The following is a 26,711-nucleotide window of genomic DNA, read 5'->3' on the forward strand; positions in this document are numbered from 1 at the left end:
GTCAGGTGGGCCCATAGTGTACCTATTGCCATGAGGAAAATTTAGGCCGAAAGCTCAGGCCTGGCCCTTTTTAAGTCAGAGGCTGAGCATAGATGAAACCTTCCAGAACCTTCCGGGCTGAGCCCCAAGGCTTAGGCTTGTCTGGCAATCCCAGATGCAGGCTCCCCTTCCCTCCGTCCGTGAGTGGGCCTTGACCATGGGCAGCTCTCCCAGGATCAGCCCCATTCCATCCCCCTCACGATCCCATCTGGCACATCCCTGCATCCGTCATCACCGAGCATCCTCTCCACCGGCTGGCCAAGAGCAGACCCAGGTCCGACTTCTCCACCCCTCACCAGGTCAGCCTCGTGTCAGGGGCTGAGAAGGGCTGTTTAAGGGTTAGCCCTGCCTGGGAAAGCACCTGGCAAACGCACAGCAAACTTCCTAAGTCGCAGTTTCCTTCTGGTTCTTTCAAGTGTTGAAAGTCCCCACACCTTCCTCCAGCTCTTGGCACCAAAGAGCTGCTGCTGATGGAGGCCCTGCAGCCCGCCGGTCGGCCTGTGCCGCACCCCCTGCACCCCACTTCCACTGTCCGCACTTGGAGTTCATCCTGCTGCGGAAATCTGCCATCTCTGAGTTTGCCACCACCCTCCCCACACACACTTCCCCCCTCCCCGCCTGTGTCCCTCTCCCACCCCACTGCTTTCCCTGGACACTTGGGTCCAGCCCAGGTGTACCCCCCCTCAGCCCCCCAGGGCCAGTCTCACCCCTCCCCTGTATAGCTTGAGCCCTCACCTCCCCTGTTGTTCACTGTGCCACGACCTTGCTGCCTGTTGGACGGGCACCTGGGGACAAGGTTGGGTCCCTTGTGCCCAGGCCAGAGCCAGTGTCATCTTGTCAGATGCTTTGGGACCACGTGATCCTAGATGGCTCCACGCCCCCACCTGCCTTTCCTCCATCCCCTTACCCAGCCATGCCACCTGACATGTGGGATCGTAGTACCCTGACTGGGGATAGAACCTCTGCCCCCTGCAGTGGAAGCGTGGAGCCCTAACCACTGGACCGCCAAGGAATTCCCTCTGTTTTTCTTGACGGCATCACTGCCATCTGGCATCGTATGTAATGTTTGACATCACACCAGGAGGACAAGGCTTTGTCTTGTTCCCGTGTGTCCTCAATGCCTAGAACAGAACCTGGCAGTCAGTAGATGGAAGGACAGGCTGGTGCAGGGCTGGTCTCCACGGGGTGTTTACCAAATGTCACAGGATATCTGGTCTCTGAAACTCACATGGAGGCGAGGGCAGGTGCTTGTGCAAAATTGGGGTCCATGATCCCATCTGGGAGTCACCATGCCGTGCTCCAGAGTCTGGGCCTGCCGTTCCCCACCTGTCTGCCCTGACTTTGGTGGTGCAGGAGATGATGAACATGGCTGCCTGGCACCCTCTTTTTCAGACAAAGGCCCCAGCGAGGACCCGCGGCCTGAGGAGAGGCCTGTGGAGGGTGAGGCACTGTTCACCCCCCATTTTTCACCCCCCCCCACGTCTCCTCCCCTCCCCAGTCCTGCATCTCCTTTTTGTCTCTTCCCAACACCGGGTTTGGGGGTGGGTGTCCTGTGGGCTGCCTGAGTTGGGAGGAGGTTTATAGACCTGTCTTGTAGAACTAAGAGGTACACGGTCAGAGGTAGAAGCAGCTCTTTCTGGTAAAGGAAATTGTAAGCCTTTCTTATTTTGTTTTTATATACACCCTGCCTCTTTCCACAAAGGTTTTAAGGCTGAGTCTTCCTGAGCAAGTCGAATTTAGGCCTGAAAGCACAAAATTGGCTTTGTGTCCAATAGACATGTTCAATCTCAGGAACACTGCTCATTCCCACCCTGCGGAGGGTGGGAGTAGGACAGGCAGGGAGATCAAGGTGAGGATGGGTCTGTTTCCACCCCTGGAATGGAATGAGTGGGTGTCAGAGGAGAGGAGCGTCACTTTCCCAATCCCAAACCCAGCCTGGCAGGGGAGGAACTCTGAAGTTTTAATCAACATCCACTGCCACCTAGTGGCGGCATACTCAATTTGCAGGCTTAGAGTTCACAAGCTAGCAAAGTCACTTACGGTGCTGGTCTAGAGTGACATTCACATAGAAAGGCCCATGGTCATTCTTAGGCCTCAAAACCTTCCATTCAGTCCTGGTAATGCCCTAGATCCGATTTCACAAGCAGATATTTGAGCCCCAGAATTGTGGACCTGTCTGCAGGGATGCCACTTCTGAGGAAGTAGGTTACTGCCACCATTACCCTTCCCCATTCCAAGGTCCCAGCACAGGGTCATTCTTGGTGCCAGCAGACCTAGGACATGAGCTGAGAAGCAGGGTCCTGCTGCCACTGGGGAGGCTCACCAAACTGTTCTTTGCCTTTCAGACAGTCATGGTGACGTGATCCGGCCTCTGCGGAAGCAGGTGGAGCTGCTTTTCAACACGCGATACGGTGAGCGAGGAGCCGGGTAGGGTCGAGGGCATCCAGGCCTCCCTCCAGCTGCCCTGTTTTCAGAGGGCCTGATCCCCCATCCCAGCTGCTCCTGGAACAGAGACAGAGAAGGGAGGGGCCGGAGGGGCTGGGACCAACTGGGAAAGGGCCGGGGCTCCGCAGGGCCTGCCATCCTGCCCCTTCCTCAGCTCTAGACCTCCCTCCCTGGGAGACTGAGGCACTGCCAGAGAACCCCACCCTCTGAAACGCAGCGTCCCCACCTCCTCCTTCAACAGGCTCACACTCACTCATGGTCTGCCTCAGCCTCAGCTTACAGAGGCCTCTCTGACTGCTGTCACTGCCCCTCTGTACCCACAGACACCCTTGTTCAGGGTCCTCAGGAGGACAGATGGATAACAAGGTCTTTCCTACTAGAAAGACCAGGAAAGAAAACAGGGAGGCAGGGAGAAGCCTGCTCTTCATTCAGCCCTTGTGGTTGGCCAGGCACTGGCAAGGTGCTTCTCCCATCCCATCTCACAGAACGCCTGTGTCCTAATGCCCATTTTACAGATGAGGAAAATGAGGCCTGGGGAAGTGATGTGGCTTGTCCTAGGCCCCAGAACTAGTGAGCGGCAGTGCCTGGCCTGGGCCTCAGATGTCTCTGGTTCCCAAGGCGTGATGTTGGGCCATGCAGGGGGTTGGGGTTATTTATGGTGGCAGGGGGACCCTCTGGAGGGCCTTTCTGGCAGCACAGGGACAAGTGGACTTGGGTGGAGCCGATGCCAGGTCTCACCAGCTGTCAGCAGTTTCTCCTGCATTGCCTGGGTATGAGGGCATGAACTGAGCATAGGTCTTACCCACTTACTTGGGTTCACATCCCCCAGCTCTGGGGCTCTGAGACCTGAGACAGGTCACATCCCCTCTGGGCTCTGGGTCTCTTACCCACAGCCTGGGGCTAACAGTACTTACCTCAGGAGGGTCAGGAGGGTTCAACTAAGGGCTAAGTTTCAAAAGGGCTCCAGCACCTGCGGCCCCCCCATGCAGACATGGGAGGTGGGAGTTGAGGCTCGTGGCCCCATAGATCTGGGTGGCCCTACAGCAGCCGTATCTCTGCAGCCAAGGCCATTGGCATCTCGGAGCCTGTCAAGGTGCCCTACTCCAAGTTCCTGATGTACCCAGAGGAGCTGTTTGTGGTGGGGCTGCCTGAAGGCATCTCCCTCCGCAGGCCCAACTGCTTCGGGATCGCCAAGCTCCGGAAGATCCTGGAGGCCAGCAACAGCATCCAGTTCGTCATCAAGAGGTAAGGCCCGGCCGGGTCCACGGGAGCCCTTCCAGGCTCGCCCGGCACCCAGGAGCAGCACCAAGTAGCCATCTTCCTCTTCAGACTGGGGAAGGCTTTTTTCTTAAAAAAAATAGGGCATTCGATGAGGTTTGGCCTCAGTTGAGCAGGCACGAGGTTGCCCAGGCCCAGCCCAGGCCTGAAGGACCTTAAGCAACTAGACTGACGCCCTCTCAGTCCCACGAGAACAGCCCCCAGTTTACCCAGGTGTAGAATGGGAGAACTCCCGCCAGCTTGACCTCCTGGGTAATTCTGAGCACCTCTGGGCCAGGGGGCATCCAGGCTGAGGACAATGCCCCATGACCCCAGGACTGGAAAATCAGGCATTGGCATTTTGAGTCTCTTCTGTTTCCTCGGGCATCTGATTTTTGTCAGCGAGGACCCAGGGAGCTCCAGTGTGTCGAGCCTGTGTGCCGGCTCAGATATAAAGTCCCTTTGGAGGAGACGGAGGCACCTACTAAATTTTTAAAAGGTGAGGGAGGACCTGGGGTGAACTGTTTTGTGTTTTTTTTTTGTTTTTTTTTTTGTGGTACGCGGGCCTCTCACTGTGTGGCCTCTCCCGCTGCGGAGCACAGCCTCCGGACGCGCAGGCCCAGCGGCCACGGCTCACGGGCCCAGCCGCTCCGCGGCATGTGGGATCCTCCCGGACCAGGGCGCAAACTCGCGCCCCCTGCATCAGCAGGCGGACCCCCAACCACTGCACCACCAGGGAAGCCCTGTTTTGTGTTTTTTGGCTTCTGTGTATTAACGCGATGTCTTATAAATTTACTTTTGGTTTGGTTGGAAGTGACAAGAAAGAGGAGACTCTTAAGGGTTTGTTGTCCCTGGGGGAGTAGATGGCCCCCAAATTGGGAGACTCACAGTGTCCTTCACGCCTCGAGTGGCAGGCTGGTGATGGGGTGCGGAGCAGGGAGCTCTCTCGTGGGGCCTGGTTTGCGCCAGGAGAAGCAGAGAGGGTGATGCTCCAGGAGATGCAAATGGTGGACACGTGGTTCCTTCCTTCCACAAATACACCTTGAGTGCCCACCGTGTTCCAGGAGTGACGCAGCCGCAAATGCCACCGAGTCCTGCCCTCGAGTTGGCTGATCTCACGGAATTGAATCACAATATAGTATCAGGTAGAGATAAATGCCATGATGCAGGTTAAAGGGGCAAAGGAGGAGGGGCAGGAGGAACCTGTCCACGGAGGGGACTTTGGAGCAGAGACTTAATGAAGCAAGGTTTGCAAATTATTTGCCATGGAAGAGCATTGAAGCAGCGGGAACAGCAGGTGCAAAAGCCCTGAGGCAGGGACATCCTTGTGTGTTTGAAGTCTAGCAAGGCGCCATTGTGACTGGTGCAGGGGGAGTGAGGGAAGAGTGAGAGTGGCGAGGCCCAAGAGATAGCAGGAGCTGGATCATACAGGGTCTTAGACTGGTTTAAAGAATCTGGATTTTATTTCAAATTTAACAAGGACTCACTGGAAGTTTTTGAGGAGGATGGGCAGGGGCAGAAACGGGGACCAGTGAGGAGGCTGTTCCTGGCCCAGGGGACACAGTGGCATCTTGGATTAGGTAAAGGTAGGGGTGGGATGGTGAAAAGTTGTCAGATTCAGACAGTGTTTTGAAGATGAGGCTGGTAGAATCTGCTGATATATGGGATGTGAGTCTGCTGTGTGTTATGTTTGAGGTGCGTGGGGGCCTTCCAGAGAGGGTTGGCAGGTGGATTTACGGGGGTCAGACTCAGGAGAGAGGCCGGGGTGGGGACAGAACATGGGAACCTGTCAGCATTCAGGAGGGACGTAGCACATGGGGACTGCTTGCCTCATCCACCCCCTCAAACTGAGAACTGGAAGCCCTTGGGTGACTCGCAGGCTCCTGGGTCTAAGCCCAGCTCCTCCTGTTACTCCCCCTGACCTTGGGTAGGTTGTTCAGGGCATTAAATGGGGCATACTGTACCAATTATGGGGTGGCCCTGGAGGTCAAGGCTTAGCAAAAGACCTGGCACAGTGTAGGTACTCAATTAAGATTTTTTTTTTTTTTTAGTATCAGGTTTATTGAAGTTTAATTTACATTCAGTAAAACTCACCCTTTTAAAATGCACAACTCTTTGATTTTTGGCAAACTCACACTGTCACATCACTACCATCAAGACACAAAACAGTTCCATCACTCCACAAGCTTCCCTTGTGCCCTTTTGTTGGCTACCCCAGACCCTGCGACCTGGTAGTTGATCATTTTTTTGCCATTTTGCCTTTTCCAGAATGTCATATAAATGGAATCATACATTGTGCATCTCATTGGGTCTGGCTCTTTCACTCAGCTTTTGAGATTCATCCATGTGGTTGCCTGTATCAGGAGTTCATTTAAAAAATATATATATATATAAATTTTAAAAAGTGAATTTAGATAATTCATTTTCTGAATGCCAAGTGAAGAAAATGATTCAAGTAGGAAAGAGTGATTAACTTTGTCCAGTGGAACAGTTGGGGTGTTAGGATTAAGGACCATTTGGGGTGATTTTAAGAGATAATCGGAGAAGAGAGATGGAGCACTTGAGTATATTTATTTTGTTATTCTTCATTTAAAAAATTAGTCAAAAATACTATTGGGAATATTAGTGAAAAATCGCCACTTCTCATTAATCTTACTTCTAAAAAATATGTATTTGGGGGATGATGTAACTGTTCTGGAATTAAAAGTATGGCTGCATAAACAACTTTGTGAATATACTAAAAACCATTGATGCATGTACCTTAAAGAGTGAATTACATCTCAATAAAGTATAAATGTGTGTGTGTGTGTGTGTGTGTGTGTGTGTATATATTAGTTGGCCAGAGCAGCCATAACAAAGTACTACAGACTGGGTGGCTTAAACAACAGAAATTTATTTCTCGCAGTTCTGGAGTCTGGAAGTTCAGGGTCAAGGTGTCAGCAGGGTTAGTTTCCCCTGAGGTCTGTCTCCTTGGCTTGCAGACAACCACCTTCTTGCTGAGTCTTCACATGGTCATTCCTCTCTGTCCACACATCCTTGGTATCTCTCTGTGACCTAATCTCCTCTCCCTATGAGGACACTAGTCAGATTGGATTAGGGCCCACCCTAATGTCCTCATGTAAAGACCTTATTTTGAAATACAGTGAGCCTATAAAAAAATATATGAGAAATCAGCACTTGGAGGGATGTCACTGACGGACTGATTTCCACCTAAACCTGAATTCCACGTCCTTCTAAACAGCCTCCAGACAGCGGCTGCCAGGTGATGAGAGTTGGCACAGAGTCAAATCAAACTTTCTAAATCTTTGATCAAAAAACATTCTTAACCCAGATTCTTGAACAAACATGTATCCAAACTTTTCATATTCTTTTGTGCATTCTTCTGGAAATAGGGTCCCTTGCTTCATCAAATTCTCCAAAGTTAAAACAAACCAACAAAAAAAAAAAAACCTTGGGAAATTTAAAACCATGGGTGGATTCACACGGATGGGAGACTGAGGTCCAGGGGAGGAGTGGCAGAAGGTCTGTCTGATTGCAGCGCTGCAGGGCAGTTCTGGTGCCGACCTCCCAGACTTAGCAGACCCTACGGATTCAGGACACAGTCCCCAGCAAGACCACCGCCACTTCCAACATCAGCTAAAGTTCAAAGGTCCCTAGACCACCGACACTCCTGAGCAGCTGGCTGCAAATTCAGGGGTTCCCAGGACCCCTCCCCAAGTTTGATAATTAACTAGTACGACTTACAGGACCCAGGAAAGCACTGTGTGACAGTTTTATAGAAAGGATGCAAATCAGGACCAGCCAAATGAAGAGACATAAAGGACAAAGTTTGGGAGGGACTGGATGTGGAGCTTCCATCCCCTCTTCCTGCGAAATCAGGGCCCATCACCCTCCCAGCACATCAGTGTGTTCACCAACCAGGCAGCTCCACCGACCCCAGTGTCCACACTTCTACTGGAATTCATTGCTAGCCTTCACTGGCTTACTGGCCAAGTGATTGGACTGTCTCCAGCCCCCCTCCCCTCCCTAGAGGTCAAGAGGTCTGGCTGATAACAGTGGCTTGAAGAACAGACAAGCTATATTATACAGCACTGATTCTAAGTGCCCCATTTTGGGTGCAACCTTGTCCAGCTGTAGCAGGCCTGTCTGGGTGGCGGGGGTCTGGGCTGAATGGCAGGCTGAGGGCACTGGGGAGGTCACATTGGCCAGAGGAGGGCTGGCAGGGCATGGCGGGTACAACAGGTACCAGAATCACTCCTTCACATCTCCCGAAGGGAAGGGATGCTGGACCAGGGTTCAGTGTGAGGGTGAGTCTGTAGGTGAGGCTGCCCGGGGAGGTGCTGGGCTTTTCCTCACAGGGGTATCCAAGCAGTGACACAGGAGACCCTGCCTGGGAGTGAGGCCAAAGGCCAGACTCTCAGGGCACCACCCCCTCCATCAAGTGGATGAGGATTTGGTGTCCCTCCTGGCAGCGGGCATCTGTGCCTGACACAGAGCTGGGCTTACAGGACCAGGGAGGGAGGAGGCACAGCCCTGCCTTAGATCACAGTTTCAGGAGCTGGAAAAGCCCTCAGACTACATTTAGACCCCCCATCACTTCCTCTCTGCCTTCTTATGGGGAAGCGGAAGCCCAGAAAGTGTAATGATTTCCCCACAGGCACTGAGCAGGGCTCCCAGGCCAGAGTGCTGTCTGCGGTCCTGTTGTGTCTTCAAGTATGGATTTATGAGGCCTGTTCCCCTCTGAGCCAGGGCAGCGTTATTATTCCATTTCAGATGAGAAAACAGGCCTGGGGTGGGAGGGGTCCCTCAGCGAGAGAGGCTGCAGGCAAGAAGGAGGGGATGCCTAGTTTGAACTCTGCCCCTCTCGCTGTGCGGTCTTGGGCACGTTACTCACCTTCCCGATGCCTCAGTCTCCCATTCCTGCAAGTGGGATGATGGAAACAGTGCCTACCTCAAGGATGTCGGGCGGGTTACCTAATGTGAGGACAGGCTCTGTGGAGTCTGCAGGGATACAGACATCAGTGTAAAGCTGGGTCTGGTCCCCGAGGCCCCGACCCCAGAGTGAGATGGTGTCAGCCAGAAACCTTGGGCCTTCCCTACACCAGGATCTTGCCACAGTCAGTCCCGACCGTGTCTGCAGCTCCGTAGGAAGCCCCCAGCCCACGTGCTCGGACCCTGGAACCGAGAGTGAGGGGTTCAGCTGCACCGGGCCAGGACCAGGCTGGTTTCGCTCCTGGCTGGATCCTCAGAGCCCAGCGCAGCCCCCAGATCACACATGTGGCTCAGCAGGACAGCTGCCTGGGAGGCAGAAACCCCAGACCTTGACTGTCCAGAGCCAGGAGCGCCCACTGCACAGATGTGCAGACTGAGGCCCAGGGGGAGAGCTGGGTAGTACCGGGGAGCCCTGGAGGGACCTTGGTGATAGCCCCACTTGTGTTTTGCAGGCCTGAGCTGCTCACCGAAGGAGTCAAAGAGCCCCTCACAGACAGCCAAGGTACCCTGCGCAGGGTCATGGGCCGAGGCGCGGGCCGGGCGTGGGAGGGGTCCCAGGCTTCTGCCATCACCCCTCCTCCTGCTTCCTCTGTCCTGGTCCCGTCTACCCTGGCATCCCCCCATTGCCCTCCCTGCTGGGTTTGCCCCCACCAGATACCACCTCTGTCCCGGGTCCCAGGAGCTGCCTGCTCACCCTGGCTTCTCTCCCCCCCGCCCCCAGAGAGGGATTCCGGGGACCCTCTTGTGGACGAGAGCCTGAAGAGACAGGGCTTTCAAGGTAAGGTTGCAGCTCAGGATGGGGTCCGCAGTCCCAGTGCCATGACCTTGACCTGGCTTGGGTTTGGAGGGCCAGGCTAGGGGTGGGAGGGGCTGGCCGCCAACCTCAGGGCCCCGGGGTCTGAGCGAGGCCGGCGGGCAGCCAGGCAGGGCTGGAGTTTGCCAGCCCCAGTGAGAGGCTCCGCAAGGTGGCTGGGGGTTTGGGGGTACAGGGCGCGGGAGCCGGCCTGCTGTCCGTCTGGGGAAGCAGCTGACCTGCCCGCTTCGTATTAGGCAGCCGGCCGTGCTCTTAGTGCTTTGAAATCAGAGGAGAGGAGGTCACGGAGGGCAGGGAGGGCTCTCCCAAGAAGGAGGACCCTGGTTGGGCCAAGGAGGGGCGGGAGGATGTGAGCGTGGAGGAAGAGGCGTGGAAGATGGGGGAAGCCTGATGCAGGGAGGGGCCAGGGACTGACAGGGGAGGCTCCCTCCCCACAGTGGAGGCTGGTATTACCTTTTGGTTAAGATCAAGTGTAGTATCGGTAGGGGCTGCGGTGGCTGAGAGCAGCCGTCCACGTGCACGTCGGGGCAGCTCTAGGGTGTGGCTGTGAGTCCCCTAGGGTGGGTGCTCCCCATGTGGGTCCTGGGTGGTCAGTGTGACCCAGAGGAGAAAGTGGGGTCAGCCAGACCAGCGGCAGGAAGGGCCAGCCCCTGTGGGTGGAGGAGCCCAAATCCCAGAGGGGCACCTGCTTACCCCCCAGCCTCTCAACTCCTTCCTGGGCAGCCGGAACTTTCTGGGACGGGGGAGTTCCGTCTCTCACTTCACCCTGTGACCCCTCATACTCAGCCCTCTTAGCAGACTGGGGTCCGACCAGCCAGAGACCCACCCCCTCCCTCCTCCATCCTCCACCTCTCTCTTCCCACAAGGCAGTGCAGGTTCTCATCTCCCCAAGGCCGGGGGCTCGTCCAGGGGTCTCATGGCAGGTGCTGGCACGCGGGCTCCATAAGCGATAGCCTCTGGGTGAATGAGTGACCACGAGGAGCTTCCAGGCCGGCTCCTGCCTCCGCGGGGCCGCCCTGTCCACTGAGCTCACGTCCCCGCGCTGCCTCCTGCCTCCCGCCTGACTCTGAGCGAGGCCCCACTCCCCCCGCCGGTGACGCAGGAGGCTGCTCCCCTCCATGGCGTCTCTCACCTCCAGGGCTGGCTCACTGGTGTGGGTTTCAAATGTCAACAGTTAATTTCCGACTCATCGCTGTTGTCGCGAGAGTGTGCGTCCTTCCGGAAAAAACACACGTCTCCGTCAAGAAGTTAGTGCTGGAGGACTCCAAGGGGCCCACTCCACGGAGCTGATAATTGCCTGAGAAGGAGTTCCCCGTAGTTAGGAAATCGTATTCCTTTAAAGTCACCAAGTGCCTTTTCATTTAACAGCCCAAATCCGTAATTGTTTTTCACTTTGCAGAAAATTATGATGCCAGACTCTCACGGATCGACATTGCCAACACGCTGAGGGAGCAGGTCCAGGATCTGTTCAATAAGAAATACGGTGAGCCCCGGGACACCCTGGCGAGAGGGAAGAGAGGCAGGAGCAACCCGGTTCTGGCCGTGGTCTCCTCTGGGAAGACCGCTCACCTGCATACAAATACGTCTTGAGCACTTACTGTGTGCCAGGCACTGGGGAAAAGGGAGTGAAGAAAACACGCAGTCTCACGGGGACTTCTCTGGCGGCCCAGTGGTTAAGACTCCGTGCTTCCACTGCAGGGGCTGCGGGTTCGATCCCTGGTCGGGGAGCTAAGATCCCACATGCCAGAAACAAACAGACAAACAAAAAAACCACGCAGTCCCTGCCCTCGGGGGACCCTGCAGACCAGAGACGTGAGACCGACATAGAACAGCTCTACCCAGAATCCAGCGACAGTGAGGCGTCGTCCCATGATTATGCAGGAAAAGAGCAGGCTGCTTGCTCAAGAGAAAATAGCTCTCCTTAGATTGGAAGCCTGGGAAGGGCTCTTGGAGGAAAGAACTGAACGATGGGGAATCAAGCAGAGTGTGAAGGAAGGGCATTCTGGCTGAGGTGATGACATGTGCAAAGGCCCTGAGGCTTGTCTTAAGAAGGAGCCAAGGGAATTCCCTGGCGGTCCAGTGGTTAGGACTTGGCGCTTTCACTGCCGTGGGCCCTGGTCAGGGAACTAAGATCCTGCAAACCATACGGTGCAGCCAAAAAAAAAAAAAAAAATATATATATATATATATATATATATACACACATATATATGTATATATATGTAAGTAGATAGATAGATATAAGAAGGAGCCAAAAGCCGAAGCGTAAGGGCAGGCACTGGGGGAGAGGAGGGCCCTGCGGAGCTGGCCAGAAGACAGATCCAATTGTCCAGGGCCTTGGAGGGAACCATGATATCGGGTTTGTATTTTGGGAGGACTGAAGTAAATGGAGCAGTTTTGCACTTTTAAAGTGTCTCCCTGGATGCCGTGAGGAAAGTGAGTGGCTGTGGGAGGGTGGGAGTGGACACTGGGAGACCAGCCCAGAGGCTGGAGCAGTATTTCGGCGAGAGTGATGATGGCTTGGGCAGGCCCTGGCCGGGATGCTGCAGGAAACCGGATGGAGTGAGATGTGCTTCCGAGGGAGAACCACAGGCGCAGATTGACGGGGCAGCGGGAGGAATGGAGGCACCCAGCTGCATCCTGCCTCGAGGAGGACAAGCTGTATCTGTTAAGGTGCTTTCCGGTCTCAAGTAGCAAAACCAAACTGGCTTCAACCGTTAAGGGGGTTAATTGGCTCATGATTCAGTTACTATGACTTCACAACAGATCACCCTAACACGTGGTTGCCTAGAATAGCCATGATCATGTATTATCTCTGAGGGTATCAGCGAGTCAGGACTTTGGGAGCAAGCCGAGCTGGGGAGCTGTCACTCACGGTCTGTCCCGGGGTTGCAGGCAGAAGGCGGGTGAAGCTGGGGTCATCTGGACGGCATCCTCACTCACATGTCTGACGCCTGGGCTGGGGAAAGAGCTGGTGCTGGAACGGCTGGGCCCCTCAAGCATCTTTCTCAGTGTCTGTGTGACCCCTCTACGTGGGCTTTCTGGCATAGCAGCTCCATGGTAGCTGGATTTCCTCCTTGTTGGTCGGGGCTCCTGAGTGTCCTGAGAGAGAGCGCCAGGTGGAAGCCACGTTGCCTTTTATGACCCAGCCTCAGAGGTTGTGCAGTGTCCCCTCTGCCGTACTGCATTGGTCAAGGCAGTTACAAAGTTCCACCCTAGCGTAAGAGGAGGGGAGTGTCGATGTTACACTATAAGAGGAGCACGTGGGATGGGAGAAAGATTGGTGCAGCTGTCTTTGGACAGTACAATTAGCCATAACTCAGGAAATGCAGCAGTAGGGTGGCTTTCAGGATTAGCTGGATCCAGCAGCTCAGGGAATGAACTTGGTGTCCTTCCGCTGTGTCAGAATCATCTCAGGCTGACTTCCTGCTTGCTAGCAGGATGACCACGGCTGGTCCAGACATCCCATCCAGGGAGAGAGCTGGCTTTTCCACAGGCTTTCTCAGGAAAGCCTGATAGTTTCCCAGAATTCCCTGGGCCCTCCCCTGTTTCTCATTGATCCCCATTGAGTCACATGTCCAGTCTTTACCCAATCCCCATGGCAGAGAATGCCATGTGCTCATTGGCTTAGGCCTGGGTTACCCAGACCTGTCACCATGACAAGGGGGAGGAGGGGGGAGCACAGAGCTGCCAGAGACAGGTGGATACCCAAACTGCCAGCCAGGGAGAAGGGGCAGCGCCCTCACTGAGCGGGGAAGTTTGAAGAGGGCAGATGATGGGTTCCATTTGGATATGTTGAGTCTGAAGGGTGAGTGGAGATGTCTCATAGGCAGGCAGAGAGAAAAGTCTGCTGTTCAGGAGAGGTGTCTGGACTGGATGCAAAAATTAGACCACAGGAGCAGAGGAGACACCCCTAGGGGTGCAAAGAGAGCAGAAAGAGGACCCATGCAGAAAGCCAAGGAGCCCTGTGTTTAGAGGTCAAGTCCAGGAAGGGGAGGAGTGGCCAGAAAGGGGAAACCAAGAAAGTGAGGCATCATGGACACCAAGGTGTTGGATTTTGCCAAAAGAGAGCAAATACCTTCTGGGTTGGGCAACACAGAGGCCGTCAATCATTCTAGCAAGAGCCCTTTTGGGGGCAAGGAGTGAGGAAGTAGAGATGGCAGTGTTCCCATTCATGGATTATGGGTATAAGTACCTTTCTGTCTGCAGCAAAGTCAGGATAAAGAATTTAAAACAGGCTGGAAATTCATAGAAACAGAAAGTGGGTTGGTTTGGTTGCCAGGGCACAGAGGGAAGGAGTGAGGTGTGACTGCTAATGGGAATGGGGTTTCTCTTCGGGGTGATGAAAACGCTCTGGAGTTAGATAGTGGTGATGATTTCACAACCTCCTGAGTACGCTAAAAACCACTGGATTGTTTAAGATGGTAAATGTTATGGTACGTGAATTACATCTCAATTAAATAAAGCCAAACAAACAAGCTGAAGCAGTGGCACGAAGCCAGCGGTGACATGAAGACTCAGCCATTCTGTACTTGCTAGATGCAGGGCATGCATCAAGCTCTGAGTTTCCCAGGAGCCAGAGCAAAAAGGGAAATGAGGCCAGTTATACCATTCCCAGTGTCCACGAGATAAAGATTAGTTTATTGCCCAGAAAAAGTTCAGCTACTTCTCCTAGTGCAAAGATTTCTGCAGCACATCTTCGTAAAGGGGCATCCTGTGACACTGAGGAGTGTCCAGCCCTCCGTCCAGGAGGGGGCTCCCATGGTGCACCCCACCTAAGTCAGAGAGCCATGGACGTTCACATCAGCCTGACAGCAGGCAGCAGGCCTTGGCCCAGAGTGGATCAGCAGTGGACTCAGGGCTGCTCCCAGGCTGTGAGACAAGGCACAGTCCCTGGGATGGACATGCCACAGCCCTCTGCAGAGGGGATTGGCGACAGGAATGAGGCCGAGCGCCACATGTGGAAAGAGAGCCCTGAGGTCTGAGCCGCACCCTGGCTGGCCTCCCTGCTCCCAGACGCGATCCGCCCTTTCAGGCCAGGCCGATCCTGAACCAGGGTGAGGCAGAGCCTGTGGGGCTGATGGATCGTTGTAGGGAAGGGCCAACTGTGCCCACCAGGTACCATCCTTGAGACGGCTTTCAGATTCTCAAGCTGTGAAGCCTCTGACGTTAGCCCCTGCCCTCTCCTAGCAGCCACAGCCACACGTCCCCTGGCCACTCCTCAGCCTGCCCTGGGCACACGCCCACCCCCGACCCCCCAGGGCCCCTGCTTCCCGGTCCCTCACTGACTGTGCCTTGCTGCAGTGCTACACGACAGCCCCCACCGTACCCCACTGTGCGCGGGGTGTATCACACTCGTGCGTGGAGCACCCCCTGGCTGCCGACAGCCCACCAGCCCCCGCCTCTGGCTCCTGACACCTCCTCTGTCCCTCTTGCCCGCAGGGGAAGCCTTGGGCATCAAGTACCCGGTCCAGGTCCCCTACAAGAGGATCAAGAGTAACCCCGGCTCGGTGATCATCGAGGGGCTGCCCCCCGGGATCCCTTTCCGAAAGCCCTGCACCTTTGGCTCCCAGAACCTGGAGAGGATCCTTGCGGTGGCTGACAAGATCAAGTTCACCGTCACCAGGTACTCAGGGGAAGGGAGACAGAGAGGAGGCGAGGCTACCACGGGAGGGGGCTCGCACCACAGACCCTTGGCCTTTCCTTCGGGTGGACCTGCCCTCCATGGACAAGGCAGCTCTTCCAGCACCACCCTGGGCCCTGGGGGTTGGAGGAAGGGGGACTGCCGGCCAGCCAGGGTGCAGGGAGCCCCACAGAAGTGAGACTAGCTCCCCTGCCCCGCAGCCACCATAGCGGGGGCAGCCTTCATGGGCCCCGTCTACCTGCTGCGGCACCTGCTCACTGCACTCCCTCATCCCCTGGAAGAGGCGTGGAGCCAGCAGGGCAGAGCCAGCGGGAGACCCTGCTTGGCCTGGTGCACAGCGGCCCTGCGGTATCGTCCCAGGGTCCCCAGGGTCCCGTGCGCACGAAGCGCCGGGCATCTTGTTAAAATGCAGATTCTGCTTCGGCAGGTCTGGGGTGGGTCCCACGCATTCCGCACAAGTTCCCAGGCCCTCCCCTGACACCCCCGTCTCTGTTTCTCTTCCAGGCCTTTTCAAGGACTCATCCCAAAGCCTGGTAAGAGGCGCTGGCTATGGGGGGGGCCACTTGGCACGGGGGTGGGCCATGGTGCTGAGGGCCAGAGGCCGGAGTGGAGCTCACCGTGGGGCAGCGGTTCCAGGGCCCTGGAGCGGGACCCCCGCCCTTCTGTTGTCCCACCTCCCTGGGCTCTGGCCCCAGCAGAGAGGAGGAAGGCCAAGCTGGGACCTGGCCCCGGTTCCTGGGACAGAGAAAGGGGTGGTGGGGTGGCACTGGTGACTTCTAAGCCTGGGATGGGGGTTCAGGAGGGAGGGGCCTGGCCGGGTCAGTGCCCCCCACTTTCCCTAATGCAGGGGCCTTGGTGAGCAGATGAGGGTGATGGGGGGGGGTTCCTAGCCTCAGAGGGAGGGGTGTCTGCGGGGGAACCCGCGAGCTTGGCGGTGGGATGGGGGTGAATGCTTACCCGCTTCGTAAAATGCCTCTCCTGGCCCCATTTCCAGGCATCCACCACCACCCCCACCGTCCCCCGGGCTATGTCCTGGCCCTCCCGAGCCCTGAATGAGCAGGGGCTGTCCCTGCGGGGGGTGGCATGACCACCTGGTCAGCACTCAGGGCTGGCCGGGCCTCCACGGAGGCAGCTGCGTACGCAGATCCCAGAGCCTGCGGGTGGAGACATGGGGAGGAGCTCTGCCGCCTCTCCCCTGCTCCTGCCCAGAGTCACTGGCAGCCCTGGGCCCTTGGGGAGGCTGCGCTGGGAACAGAGAAAGCCTGCAGGACAGGACTCCAATTTCACAGTCGCGGTCACATCCACTTTACTCCTCACTCACCTCCGTGTGCCCTGACCCTGCCACCTATAGCTGTTCACTCTCTGCGCCCAGGCCTGGCTCGGTGGGCTTCTGAGGAAGGGGCGACCTGGAGCGGGGCCAGACTCACTGAGGGGGGTAGCAGTGTGGCAGCTGCCGTCGGGCTGCAGGGACCCCAGGGAGGAGGAACAGAGGAAGGGGTGCTTGGGAGGGTTTCCCAGAGAGGAAGGCTCTCGCAGGGCCTCAGGGGAGAGCAGTACTTGGAGGGCCAGGGGGAGAGGGAGGGAGAGGCAGGTGGTCAGCTGGGGAAGCAGCAGGGCTCCAAGGCCTACGCCCAGGGTGGTTTTCCAGAACTCTCAGAGGTGTGAAAGCCGTCAGGTGATGTTAGTAAGGTAGAGATGGTGAAGGTAAGAGCAGCAAAGCGCAGCAGTGGTGGCCCCGGCGGAAACCTTGCCAAGAGATTACTGGGCGTCAGACCCTGTGCTGACCGCTTCACGTGGGTCCGGAGGTCCTTCCTCCTAGGGCTGGGCAGTGGTCTGGGTACCGTGGTTACAGACAGAGGAGTCATCTCGTTTACTCCTCACACCTGTGAGGCTGGCGCCAGAGCCTGACCTTCAGGGGGAAACTGAGGCTCGCGTTTCAGCAACGTGCCCACGTCACACGGCTAGCCAGTGGCGTGGCCGGCCTCTAGGCCCATGATCTGTAGCACTTTGCCCCCGTGGACAGGTAGGCCTGTGCTTCTGGGGGCTGCAGGACAGAACAAGGGTACGGGGGCTCGGGTGCTCATGAGAACATCACAGGCCCGGGGACCCTCTTCTTATCGGCCATGGGGGGCAGGACACACGTCCCCTGGTGCCACCTGGGGCCGCTGGCCCATCCCTGCTCTGTGACAGGCCACTCAGCCCTCTGTGGACCTGCCTTGCTGCAGGACCGTGGTGGGCGGCCTGTGGTCCGCTCGCCTGCCCCGCAGCAGGGGCCCCGTGACCCTGTCAGCCCTGTGCCACTGAGTCAGCTTCAAGCCACTGCCCGTCCCGACTTCACTTTCTGCCCAGGTTGGTGTCAGAGCCGGGCAGTGTCCGTCCTCTTCCCATGAGCGGCAGCAGGAAGGATGGCCGGGCCTCCCTTTGCTGACGGAGAGGAGAAACACGGCGAGGCAGTCCGTCGGCCTCCCCCTGCACACCCTGTGATCCCCAGCCCCTCCTACCCAGAAGGAAGGGCCCCATGGAGGCCTGAAAATATAGCTCTCCAGGGGTAGGCACATACTTTAACGAGTTTGAAAAGCAAGAAATACACTTGATTGTATGCTGGACTGTGAGTTCAGCGCTTTGTGTATCACCTTTTTTTGTCCCCTTTTTACGGATGAAGAAACTGAGGCCAAGGGAACTTCAATGACTTGCCTTGGACGCCCAACCTGTAGTGGAGGTAGCGTTGGTTCCACACCTGGCTCCCTGCTCCGTCAGGGAGGCCCACTGATGCCAGGCGGGCGGCACGTAATTCAGAGCAGCCCCCAAATAGCGGAGTGTCGGGCTTTGGGGAGAAACACTGGGGGCCCGAGAGGCAGCCAGCAGCCATTGCCCCCTTCTGGGGGGGTGACCTCTTCCACTGACCATGGCTCACCCTCCAGCAAGGGGGCCTTGACAGCTCGTCTTCTGTTCGAACAGCTTCTTGAATCTCAGCCATCACCCCAGGGTAGCCATCCACCCCCCATTTCTCTGTGCCAGTCTGCCCACCCACCCATCGGCCTTCCCTGTGTTCCCTCTGTGTGTAGAGAGGGCCCTTGGAAATGCTTTCTCTGCCCACGTGGTATGGGAGAGGGTGGCAGTCTGCCTAGAAGAAGAGATGGGCACCTGGCCCTGGCCCCAGGCCTCAGGGATGAGACTGCCAGCGCCTTTCCAGGCATTGGCGCTCTGGGCCGGGTGTCAGCCTGGAGGGACCAGGGCAGATGGGCTGGCAGGCCAGCTGTGTGCTTCCTAACGCCATTTGTCACGCTGGGCTGGGAAGGTGTCCAGACTCACAGGGGCCTCCGAGGGTTCACCAGAGGTCACTGGGTGCTGTTCCTGCCCCAGAAAGGGCTGTTCCCAAACCGTCCATTAGACAGTCGCTGAAGCCTGATGCGGGCCAGCTCCTGGGGTTCCGAGGTGAACTGGAGCAGGTCAGGTCAGGTCTCTGGGGAAGGCGGAACGTTGGCAGGTGCCGTAGCCTAGAGAAAGGAAGGCTGTAGCTGTGCGCCTGGAGGGGTGTTAGATGATGTGCTTTGGAACTGGGGGCCGAGGTGGTGGGGGGCCCATGGGAGAGCACAGGCTGGTGCTCAGACAGACCCAGGTTGAAACCCCAGACGCCTCTTACTAACCCTGTGACTCTGGGCTCATTATTTCACATCTCCGAGCCTTCACTTCCTCATCGGTGAGATGGAGATGGTCATGTCTGCCTCCCCGGGTGATCTGAATGAATGAATGGTGGGCATTGGGGGGTGAGCCATGGAGGACGGTTTTCCCCCTGCTGACGCTTGAGAGAGATGTTTGTGAAGCCCTCAGCCCTGGACCAGCTGTGATAGGAAGGGCTCAGCCAATGGGATTGGCAGTTGTTACTGTTATTCCTGGAGGTCGGGAAGGCTTCCTGGAGGAGGTGACATTAAGCTGGGCCTTGGAGTTGAGCAGAAGGGTGTGTGGTTCTAACACAGGGCACAGCCTAAGTGGGGGCGCAGAGTGGGTGTCTGACTAAACCAGGCTCAATCCCAGGGGCCTGAGTGAGTGAGGCCTGGGCGGGGTGCATACCACTGGAAGCTCCTTGCCACCTGGCCAGGCTGCTCCCCAGTTCACCCACCTGCCTGCAGCAGCCCTGAGTTAAATTAGGGACACTGGGCCAGGGGCCAGAGAGGCAGGTGGCTGGGGACGGTCTCTGCCCTCGGCAGCACCAAGTCAAGGTGGGTCTCTCCCCAGACCCAGAGGGGCCCGAGGCTGTGTAAACCCAGGACGGCAAAGGGGCTGTTCATGATATGTTGGGAAAGATCAGTGGTGACTAAGGAAGGAGAGGCCCTCCGCCCAGGTAGCTGGTGTAGCAACAGCTGTAGGACATTCTAGTAGGTCGGGAAACACGAATACATACCCATGGTGGAAATCTGGAAAATACAGAGATCTCACTGCCCAGATGGCTGTTTATTTTTACGATGATACATTTCTTCCAGATTTTTCCCCAAGCTTATTAATTGTATATCTCGTCCTTTCCATAAATTCACACACACACACGCTGAAGCATAAGCATTTTCCCATGTCTTTAAAACACTTTACAATGGTCTGTCATCAGGGTGCATCATAGTTATATAGCAGCCCTGTCCCCCGAGAATGGACATTGGGGCAACTTCTCACACCGTGGATACCTAACACCCACGTCATGCTGATGATTTGCTGATTACCAAGCCTTCCTGTACCAGCACATTCGATCTCCCCCAATAACCAGTCCTACAGGAAGAAACAGGCTCAGAGAGGTTAAGGAACTCGCTGGAGTTCACACAGCATGTGCCCAGGCTTTCCCCACCCCCGACCTTTCATCCACACTGGGTAGGTCTTTGCTGCCCCCTTCTGGCTATCAGCATCTATAACAGTCCTGCCTGTCTAACCCTTAAGGCTCATAATCCTTTGGGTTCATTTATTTGCACAACAGCAACAAAAAGATTATTGAATACCTGTCGTATGCCAAGCAAGATCTGGGAATACAAAATAGAAAAAAAATCTCTACCCCCCCGTGGTGCTTATATTCTAATAGGGGAGACAGGTAAATACGAACAAATTGTATCGTATTCAATAGTGACAAGTGCCGTGGAGACACACACAAAGGATGGCACTGTCAAGAGCACAATTTTAGAGAGGCCACCAGAAGCTAAGGCCTGAATGAAGACAGGATATAAGCCATGTAGAAATCTAGGTCAATGATCAGGGAACTAAGATCCCACATGCCGTGGGGCAACTAAGCCTGCGTGCCACAACTACTGAGCTCGTGCACCTCAACTAGAGCCCCCGTGCCCTGGAGCCCACACGCCACAACTAGAGAAGAGAAAACCCACACGCCACAACTAGAGAGAAGCCCGCGCACCACAACAAAGAGCCCGTGCCACAACGAAAGATCCCTTGTGCCTCAGTGAAGATCCCGCGTGCCGCAACTAGGACCCAGTGCAGCCAGAAATAAATTAACCAAATAAATAAATAATAAATAAATGTTTAAAAAAAGAAAGAAATCTAGGTTGAGACATCCAGGAAGAAGAGTTGTCAGTGCAAAGGCCCTGGGGCCCTGGACATATTTTGAAAGTAGGGCCAACAGGATTGCTGAGAGTGAATGTGGGGAGGGGGAAAGAGAGAGATCAAGGATGGCATCAAGGGACTTCCCTGGTGGCCCAGTGGTTAGGACTGCACGCTTCCACTGCAGGGGACGTGGGTTTGATCCCTGGTCGGGGAACTAAGATCCCGCAAGCCACATGGTGTGGCAACAAAAAACCCAAAACAAAACAGGGTAGCGTCAAGGTTTTGTCCCAAGCAGCTGGAGAGGGAAAGGGACGGGAGGATCTGAGTGGTGGGCAAGTTTGACACCCGAGTGGACAGGTTGGGAAGGCAGTTGGATCTACAAATCAGAGAGAGCCCCACTGAGGGGTATAGCTTAGGGATAGAGCATTTGACTACAGAGAGAGTCCCCCGGAGACATGCAGTCGGGAGCCATTCTGTATTTCATGCATTTTAGTCATGAAACTGGATCACAGTGGGGTTCAACAGGGATAGTCAGAAGGGGTTCGAGGATGAACCCTGGGGCCCTCCAGCATTTAGAGCTGAGGAGAGACAAGTGAACCGCCAGAGGGTGTGATGTCCTGGAAGCTGAGTGAGAAACTGTTGAAGAAGGAGAGTGATCACCTGGGCCCAGTGCTGCTGCAAGGTCAGGTTCAGACCTGAGATGGGACTGTGGGATGGAGCGCCCAGAGGTCCAGGGATGGCATGGTCAAGAGCAGTTTCGGGGGCTTCCCTGGTGGCGCAGTGGTTAGGAATCCACCTGCCAAGTCAGGGGACACGGGTTCAAGCCCTGGTTCGGGAAGATCCCACATGCCGCAGAGCAACTAAGCCCATGCGCCACGACTACTGAGCCTGCACTCTAGAGCCCGCAAGCCACAACAACTGAGCCCGCGTGCCACAACTACTGAAGCCTGCGCACCTAGAGCCCGTGCTCCACAACAAGAGAAGCCTCCACAATAAGCCCGTGTGTCGCAACAAAGAGTAGCCCCCTCGTCGCAACTAGAGAAAGCCCGCGCACAGCAGTGAAGACCCAACACAGGCAAAAATAAATAAATAAATAAAATACATTTATTAAAGAAAAAGAAAAGAGCAGTTTCAGGGAGGGGAGAGGACCTGAGTGGAATCGTGGGCTCAGGGGAGAACAAGAGAAAAGAAATGAACTCATCAGCTGCAGATGATGGCAGAGGAGAGGTGGGGTGGGAGCTGCAGCGTGAAATGGGATGAGGAGAGGGTTTTAGAGGTTGAATAGTGACAGTGTGATTTTAGAGAAATGGATGACATGGCAGCAGAGAGCGTGGGGAGAGTGGGCAGAGGAGGGACGTCCCCCTGAGAACAGGAGGTGGGGAAGGGGGTGCTGAGAGCACTGCCAGAACCCCTCTGCACACAGGGGGACAGGGGAAGGGTGACTGGGGCGGAGGGAAGATTGTTGGAGTCAGCGTCCTAGAGGGAGGGCTAGAAAGATGGGAAGGGACAGTCTCAGAAGGAAGTATGACCTGGACACCGTGGAGAGGCCACCAATGTTGATGACCAAGGGGTTTGGACATGACTGGAAAGAGGAGAGGAGGTCGAGACAGGGAGGGCCAGGGGCTTGGAAGGCATGTCTACCCGCACGTTGATCCCCAGGAAACAGGACGGATGGCAGCGGTGTGGGTGTCCTGAGCCCCGTGCAAGTTCAGTGCCACCCACAGGCAAAGACCAGTCCTCCCCCTTCCCCAGGAGAACCAGCTCCCCGCAGGCAGGCCGGCCACGTGCATCTGGGGGTCTGGGAGAGCTTCCCAGGGAGCTGACGTTCCTCCCCGGGGATGGGGGGTGGGTTGCAGGCTGAGGGGGCAGCACTTGCAGAGGTGGGGAGCCCTGAAATGACCATCCTTGTCCAACCCTCGCTGAGTGCCCACGGCGTGCCAGGCCCCAGGCCTTTCCCCCAGAGCCTCGTGGGGTCTTCACAGCAAGCCTGCGAGGCAGATGCTGTTTTCATTCCCATTTCGCAGCTGAGCACACTGAGGCTGAAGGAAGCAGTCACATAGGTAACACAGGGCTGAAGTCGTACACAGGGCTGTGCCGTTCTGGAGCCTGGGCTGGTTGGGCAGCGGGGGGAAGATCGCAGAAGAAGAATAAGGCCGAATCATGCACGGCCTTGACCTAAACTCAGGCTCTCTCTGGTGGCACTGGAGGCTTTTTCAGTCAAGGAACTGATAGGGTTGGATTTGTATTGTCTTATGATTGCCATGGTAACCACACTTCCACCTGCCAAGGTGGGTGGGAGAAGGCGGAACTGGAGGGAGAGAGGGCAGAAGGTTCCAGAAGGGTGATGGTGGTGTCCATCCCCAAGGCAGGGTCTGCAGGCCTGTGGGACATCCAGGAACAGTCATGGTGCTGAGAGCCTGCAGGGTGGCGCTGGGGCTGGCCTGGGTGAGCGTGGAGCCAGCAGAGAGGGCCCAGGGCAGAGCCGGGAGCACACCGACCTCCAAGAGACCTTGAGGGAGAGGAGCCTGTGAAGGAACAGAGGAGGTGGAGCCCCAGAAAAGGAGGTGGAGGGATTTGCGGGTAAGAAGCGCTGAGTCAGGCAGCTGTTTGCAAATCTCCCATGAGAGCAGAGTCCTAGGCAACACCAGAGAGATCAAGGAAATGAACATTCTCGAAAGGTTCTTGAATAGCAGTGGCTTTAAAAAAAAAAAAAAAGCCTTGTAGGTAGTGAGTTCCCCATCACTGGAGGCATCCAAGCAGCACTCACCTGGAGGCACTGCAGGAGAGGTGGGAGAGGCTTTGCCCGCTGCAGCTACCTTTGGCTTGTGCATCCTGTACCTGTCTGCCTGGAGCCCCAGCCCTTTAGAACTAGGGAGGGCGCAGACAGAGGGGTCTCCCCACGCACTGACTCGCTTCCCTCTGCTGCCCGGCTCCAGGCTTCCCCACAGCTGCCCTGCCCCGGCTCCCTTCTGGCCAAACACAGGCTTCCAGCTTCCTCTCCTTTTGGTTTGGTTCTTTGGACCCCAGCAGCTCAGCCCTCCCTGCCAGCTTGGGGGAACTCCCTGGTGAGCAGCAAACCCGCCCACCCCTGGAGCAGGGGCTCCGGGCCCCACAGACAGAGCAGAGCTGCCGACTTCCTGTGTGACTCCAGCAGCAAGTCCGGTTTGCCTGCCTGGGCCTCGCTCTCCCTCTTTGCAAGGTGGGAAGCGTCACCCTGGGGCTGCCCCGGGGTGCCCCAGCAGGGCAAGGAAAGGAGGAATAAATGGCCCGTCGTGTGCGGGAGGGGTAAGGCGGAGAGGCCGGCCAGGCCGGAGCGTGGAGGGCCTGGAAGGCCTGGCTTTGCAGCGTGGACTGGACCCTGCAGACCCGGCCTTGGCAAGCTCTTCCGCTGACGTCCCCGAGGCCGGAGCCCGAGCACCCCCGCGGGACAGGGCCGAAGCGCTGCCGGGCCCCAGCTTTACCTAGGAAGCCCCCATTCCAGAGAGTCTCCACTTGAGTTTTCATTCAAGGAACTATGTCAGATTACATTCTGCTGAGAAAATAGATGTTCCCACTCGACCTACTTCTCACCCCCAGCGTTCCCTGAGGCCCAGTTTGAGAAACTCAGCTGTGGGTGAAGGGTCTGCGGAGGGGGGCGGGGTACAAGGAGGGAACGGCTCCAGCCCCAAATGGTACCTCTTGTCATTGTCCCCACTGGGGCCTCTGCTAGGTCTCTGCGGGGTCTCCTGTCACTCATCGGGTGCTGGGAGGAGTGTGCTTCCCGGAGAAGGGGACCTGAGCCGGGCCTGGGATTGACCTCAGCAGAGGGCATTTGGGGGTGGGGGGAGGGACTGAATAGGAGCTGGAAGGAGTCGCCTGCTGGGCCCTCGGGAGCTGGGTGACCTTGGATGAGTTAACTTACTGTCTGTGACCCTGGATAAGTTAACTTGCTATCTCTGGGCCTCGAGGTCACACGGAGCAGGGACAGCCTTCGTGGTCCACCCCCCGACCCTTGTCACGCACCCCTGCCTCCATCTCTTCCCTACGCCACCCCCCTCCACCCTTCCAACTCGTAAGAGCTCAAAATAAAACCCTGCTTTCTCAAGTTTCTAAAGATGTCACAGTTCCAGTGCCAGCCACATGTTTCTCCACTTCATTATCTCTGCTTTTCTTTGTTAATTAGGCTCCAGTAATGATCTCACTTCTGCCTTCCCGGGAAGAGCTGGCATCTGCTGGGTGGGGCCTGGAGGCCTTTGTGGGCAGACGCCCGGCTGCCAGGCCCAGAATTGGCCGGCTGCCTCCTTTCCTGCAGGAGGGGAGGCCCCGCCCTTTCCATCTGGGTCGTGGCCGCCCCAGTCTGTCCCTGGGCTGGTCAGTGGTCCCAGCCCTGCCCTCCCTCAGCTCTGCCAGGCGGGGGAAGGGTACCTCAAGGTTCCCAGTGGCTGTTAGACAGGGGGCTTCTCAGGCCCCAGGAGCGAGCGGTGGGGGGGCTCCAGGCTCTTCTGCAACATTCCAGAAAACCTCACCGAAACTAGTTCCCCAGCTGGGACCACCCAAGCCGACAGGAACAACCAACGCCTTTATTTAGGCTAGGATGAGATCAGCTCAGGGTCACCAGGCACTGCGTGCGGAACAGAAGCTCTCTCGCTGGCTGATAAACGCGTCTTTGAGCCACGCAAGTGGAGGCCTGGGGGGTGGGGCACGAAGGATGGCTCAGCGCACATGGCTTACTGGGTGGACAGGATCTTTCCAACCTCCTGGGCTGGGTGGGGTGGGGTGGGGGAGGGTCTGGTGGCAGAAGAGACCTCATGGTGGGAGGTGGGGATGGGGACAGCACAGTCTGCGGAGGGACCCCTGCAGGTTTGGGAGCTCAGGACCAAGTACTTAGTCTGTGAACGTTCCGAGGTGTCTTCAGGGCTGGGTGTAAGTAGCTTTTGATCAACACCAATTAAAGAGAACCCTGCCTCGGGGAACTTGCGTTCTGGTGTGGATGCAGAGAACAGACCATGTGCGAAGGGCAAAGGGTACCAGGTGTGAGTGCTGAGAAGTTACAACCCTAGGTGTGGGGCGGCCAGGGAAGGCTGGTGAGCACAGGCCTGGAGGCGGCAGTAGTGAGCCAGGAGGGCATAGAGAAGAGCCTGGCAGGCCGAGTACAGACTGCAAAGGCCCTGAGGTCCCCTGCCAGTGTGGGAGGCCAGGTCGGGTGGAGGACCTGGTAGGAGATGAGATGGAAATGGGAGAGAAGGCCGACTGTGGACGCTGGATCAAGACGCTGACCCTTGTTCCGAGTGAGCTGGGAGCCAGGGCAGCCTTCCGAGCAGAGGAGAGACAGAATCCCGTCTAGGATCTAACAGGATCCTTCTGGCTGCTGGGTGAGGACATACAGGGCGGCAGCAGGGGACGATGTAGGGAGTTGGTCCTGGCAAAGCAGGTGAGGCCCAGTAGTGGCAGCAGTGGTGGCAAGTCCTTGACTCTGGGCAGAGTTCGTAGCTGAAGCTGACAATTTGCTGATGTGGGCTGTGAGAGAGAGAGGAGTCGAGTTTGACCTCAGGGATTGGGGCTGAGCTTCTGGAAGGATGGAGGTGCGGGTAGGTAGCTGAGACGAGGAAGATGCAGGAAGAGCTGGCCGGGGGTGCGGGGGAGTCTCAGGCATGTTTGTGGCGTGTTAAGTCTGGGGTATTATCCAGGCGCTGTTGCATGTAGAGTGGGGGCGGGGGGCGCGTCCAGGGAGTGGTCCAGGCTTGAGGTATAATTTGGGGAATCGCAAGCAAATCGCTGGTATTTAAAGCCCTAACAGAATGAGATCTTTGGGAGTGAGCGGAATCAGAGGACCAGGGCCCTGGTGCCTTCAGCCTTTGTGGGTAAGGAAAAAACTGGGAGGGGCCAGGAGTGGGTGGTGTCCTGGGGCTGAGTGGAAGAACCCCGTTCTCCCTGGGGGAGGCCCTTCTCCCCTTGTGGCCGTGAGCCTCCCACGGCCCAGAGACGCGGCTGACATCTTGCAGGGATGTC

The 26,711-nt window shown here is 56.6% G+C and overlaps 1 protein-coding gene across 7 annotated transcripts in view; it reads left to right on the forward strand.

The window, feature by feature from the left end:
* Nucleotides 1-26,711, forward strand: part of GTF2IRD1 (GTF2I repeat domain containing 1) — a 112,318-nt gene that overhangs the window by 65,582 nt on the left and 20,025 nt on the right. For 4 of the 7 annotated variants that reach the window (XM_033838988.2, XM_033838987.2, XM_033838984.2 and 1 more), the window contains 8 exons: nt 1,432-1,479; nt 2,385-2,450; nt 3,546-3,729; nt 9,186-9,235; nt 9,455-9,511; nt 10,947-11,030; nt 14,990-15,173; nt 15,696-15,724. In XM_033838988.2, the coding sequence (XP_033694879.1) occupies nt 1,432-1,479; nt 2,385-2,450; nt 3,546-3,729; nt 9,186-9,235; nt 9,455-9,511; nt 10,947-11,030; nt 14,990-15,173; nt 15,696-15,724 (702 nt within the window). Of the gene's footprint in view, nt 1-1,431; nt 1,480-2,384; nt 2,451-3,545; nt 3,730-9,185; nt 9,236-9,454; nt 9,512-10,946; nt 11,031-14,989; nt 15,174-15,695; nt 15,725-17,540; nt 25,460-26,711 lie in introns of those variants that run through there. The other 3 variants (XM_033838989.2, XM_033838985.2, XM_073792026.1) reach the window with 3 other exon arrangements.

The sequence above is a fragment of the Tursiops truncatus genome, chromosome 15 (genome assembly GCF_011762595.2).
Source record: "Tursiops truncatus isolate mTurTru1 chromosome 15, mTurTru1.mat.Y, whole genome shotgun sequence".
Classification (NCBI taxonomy): Eukaryota; Metazoa; Chordata; class Mammalia; order Artiodactyla; family Delphinidae; genus Tursiops; species Tursiops truncatus.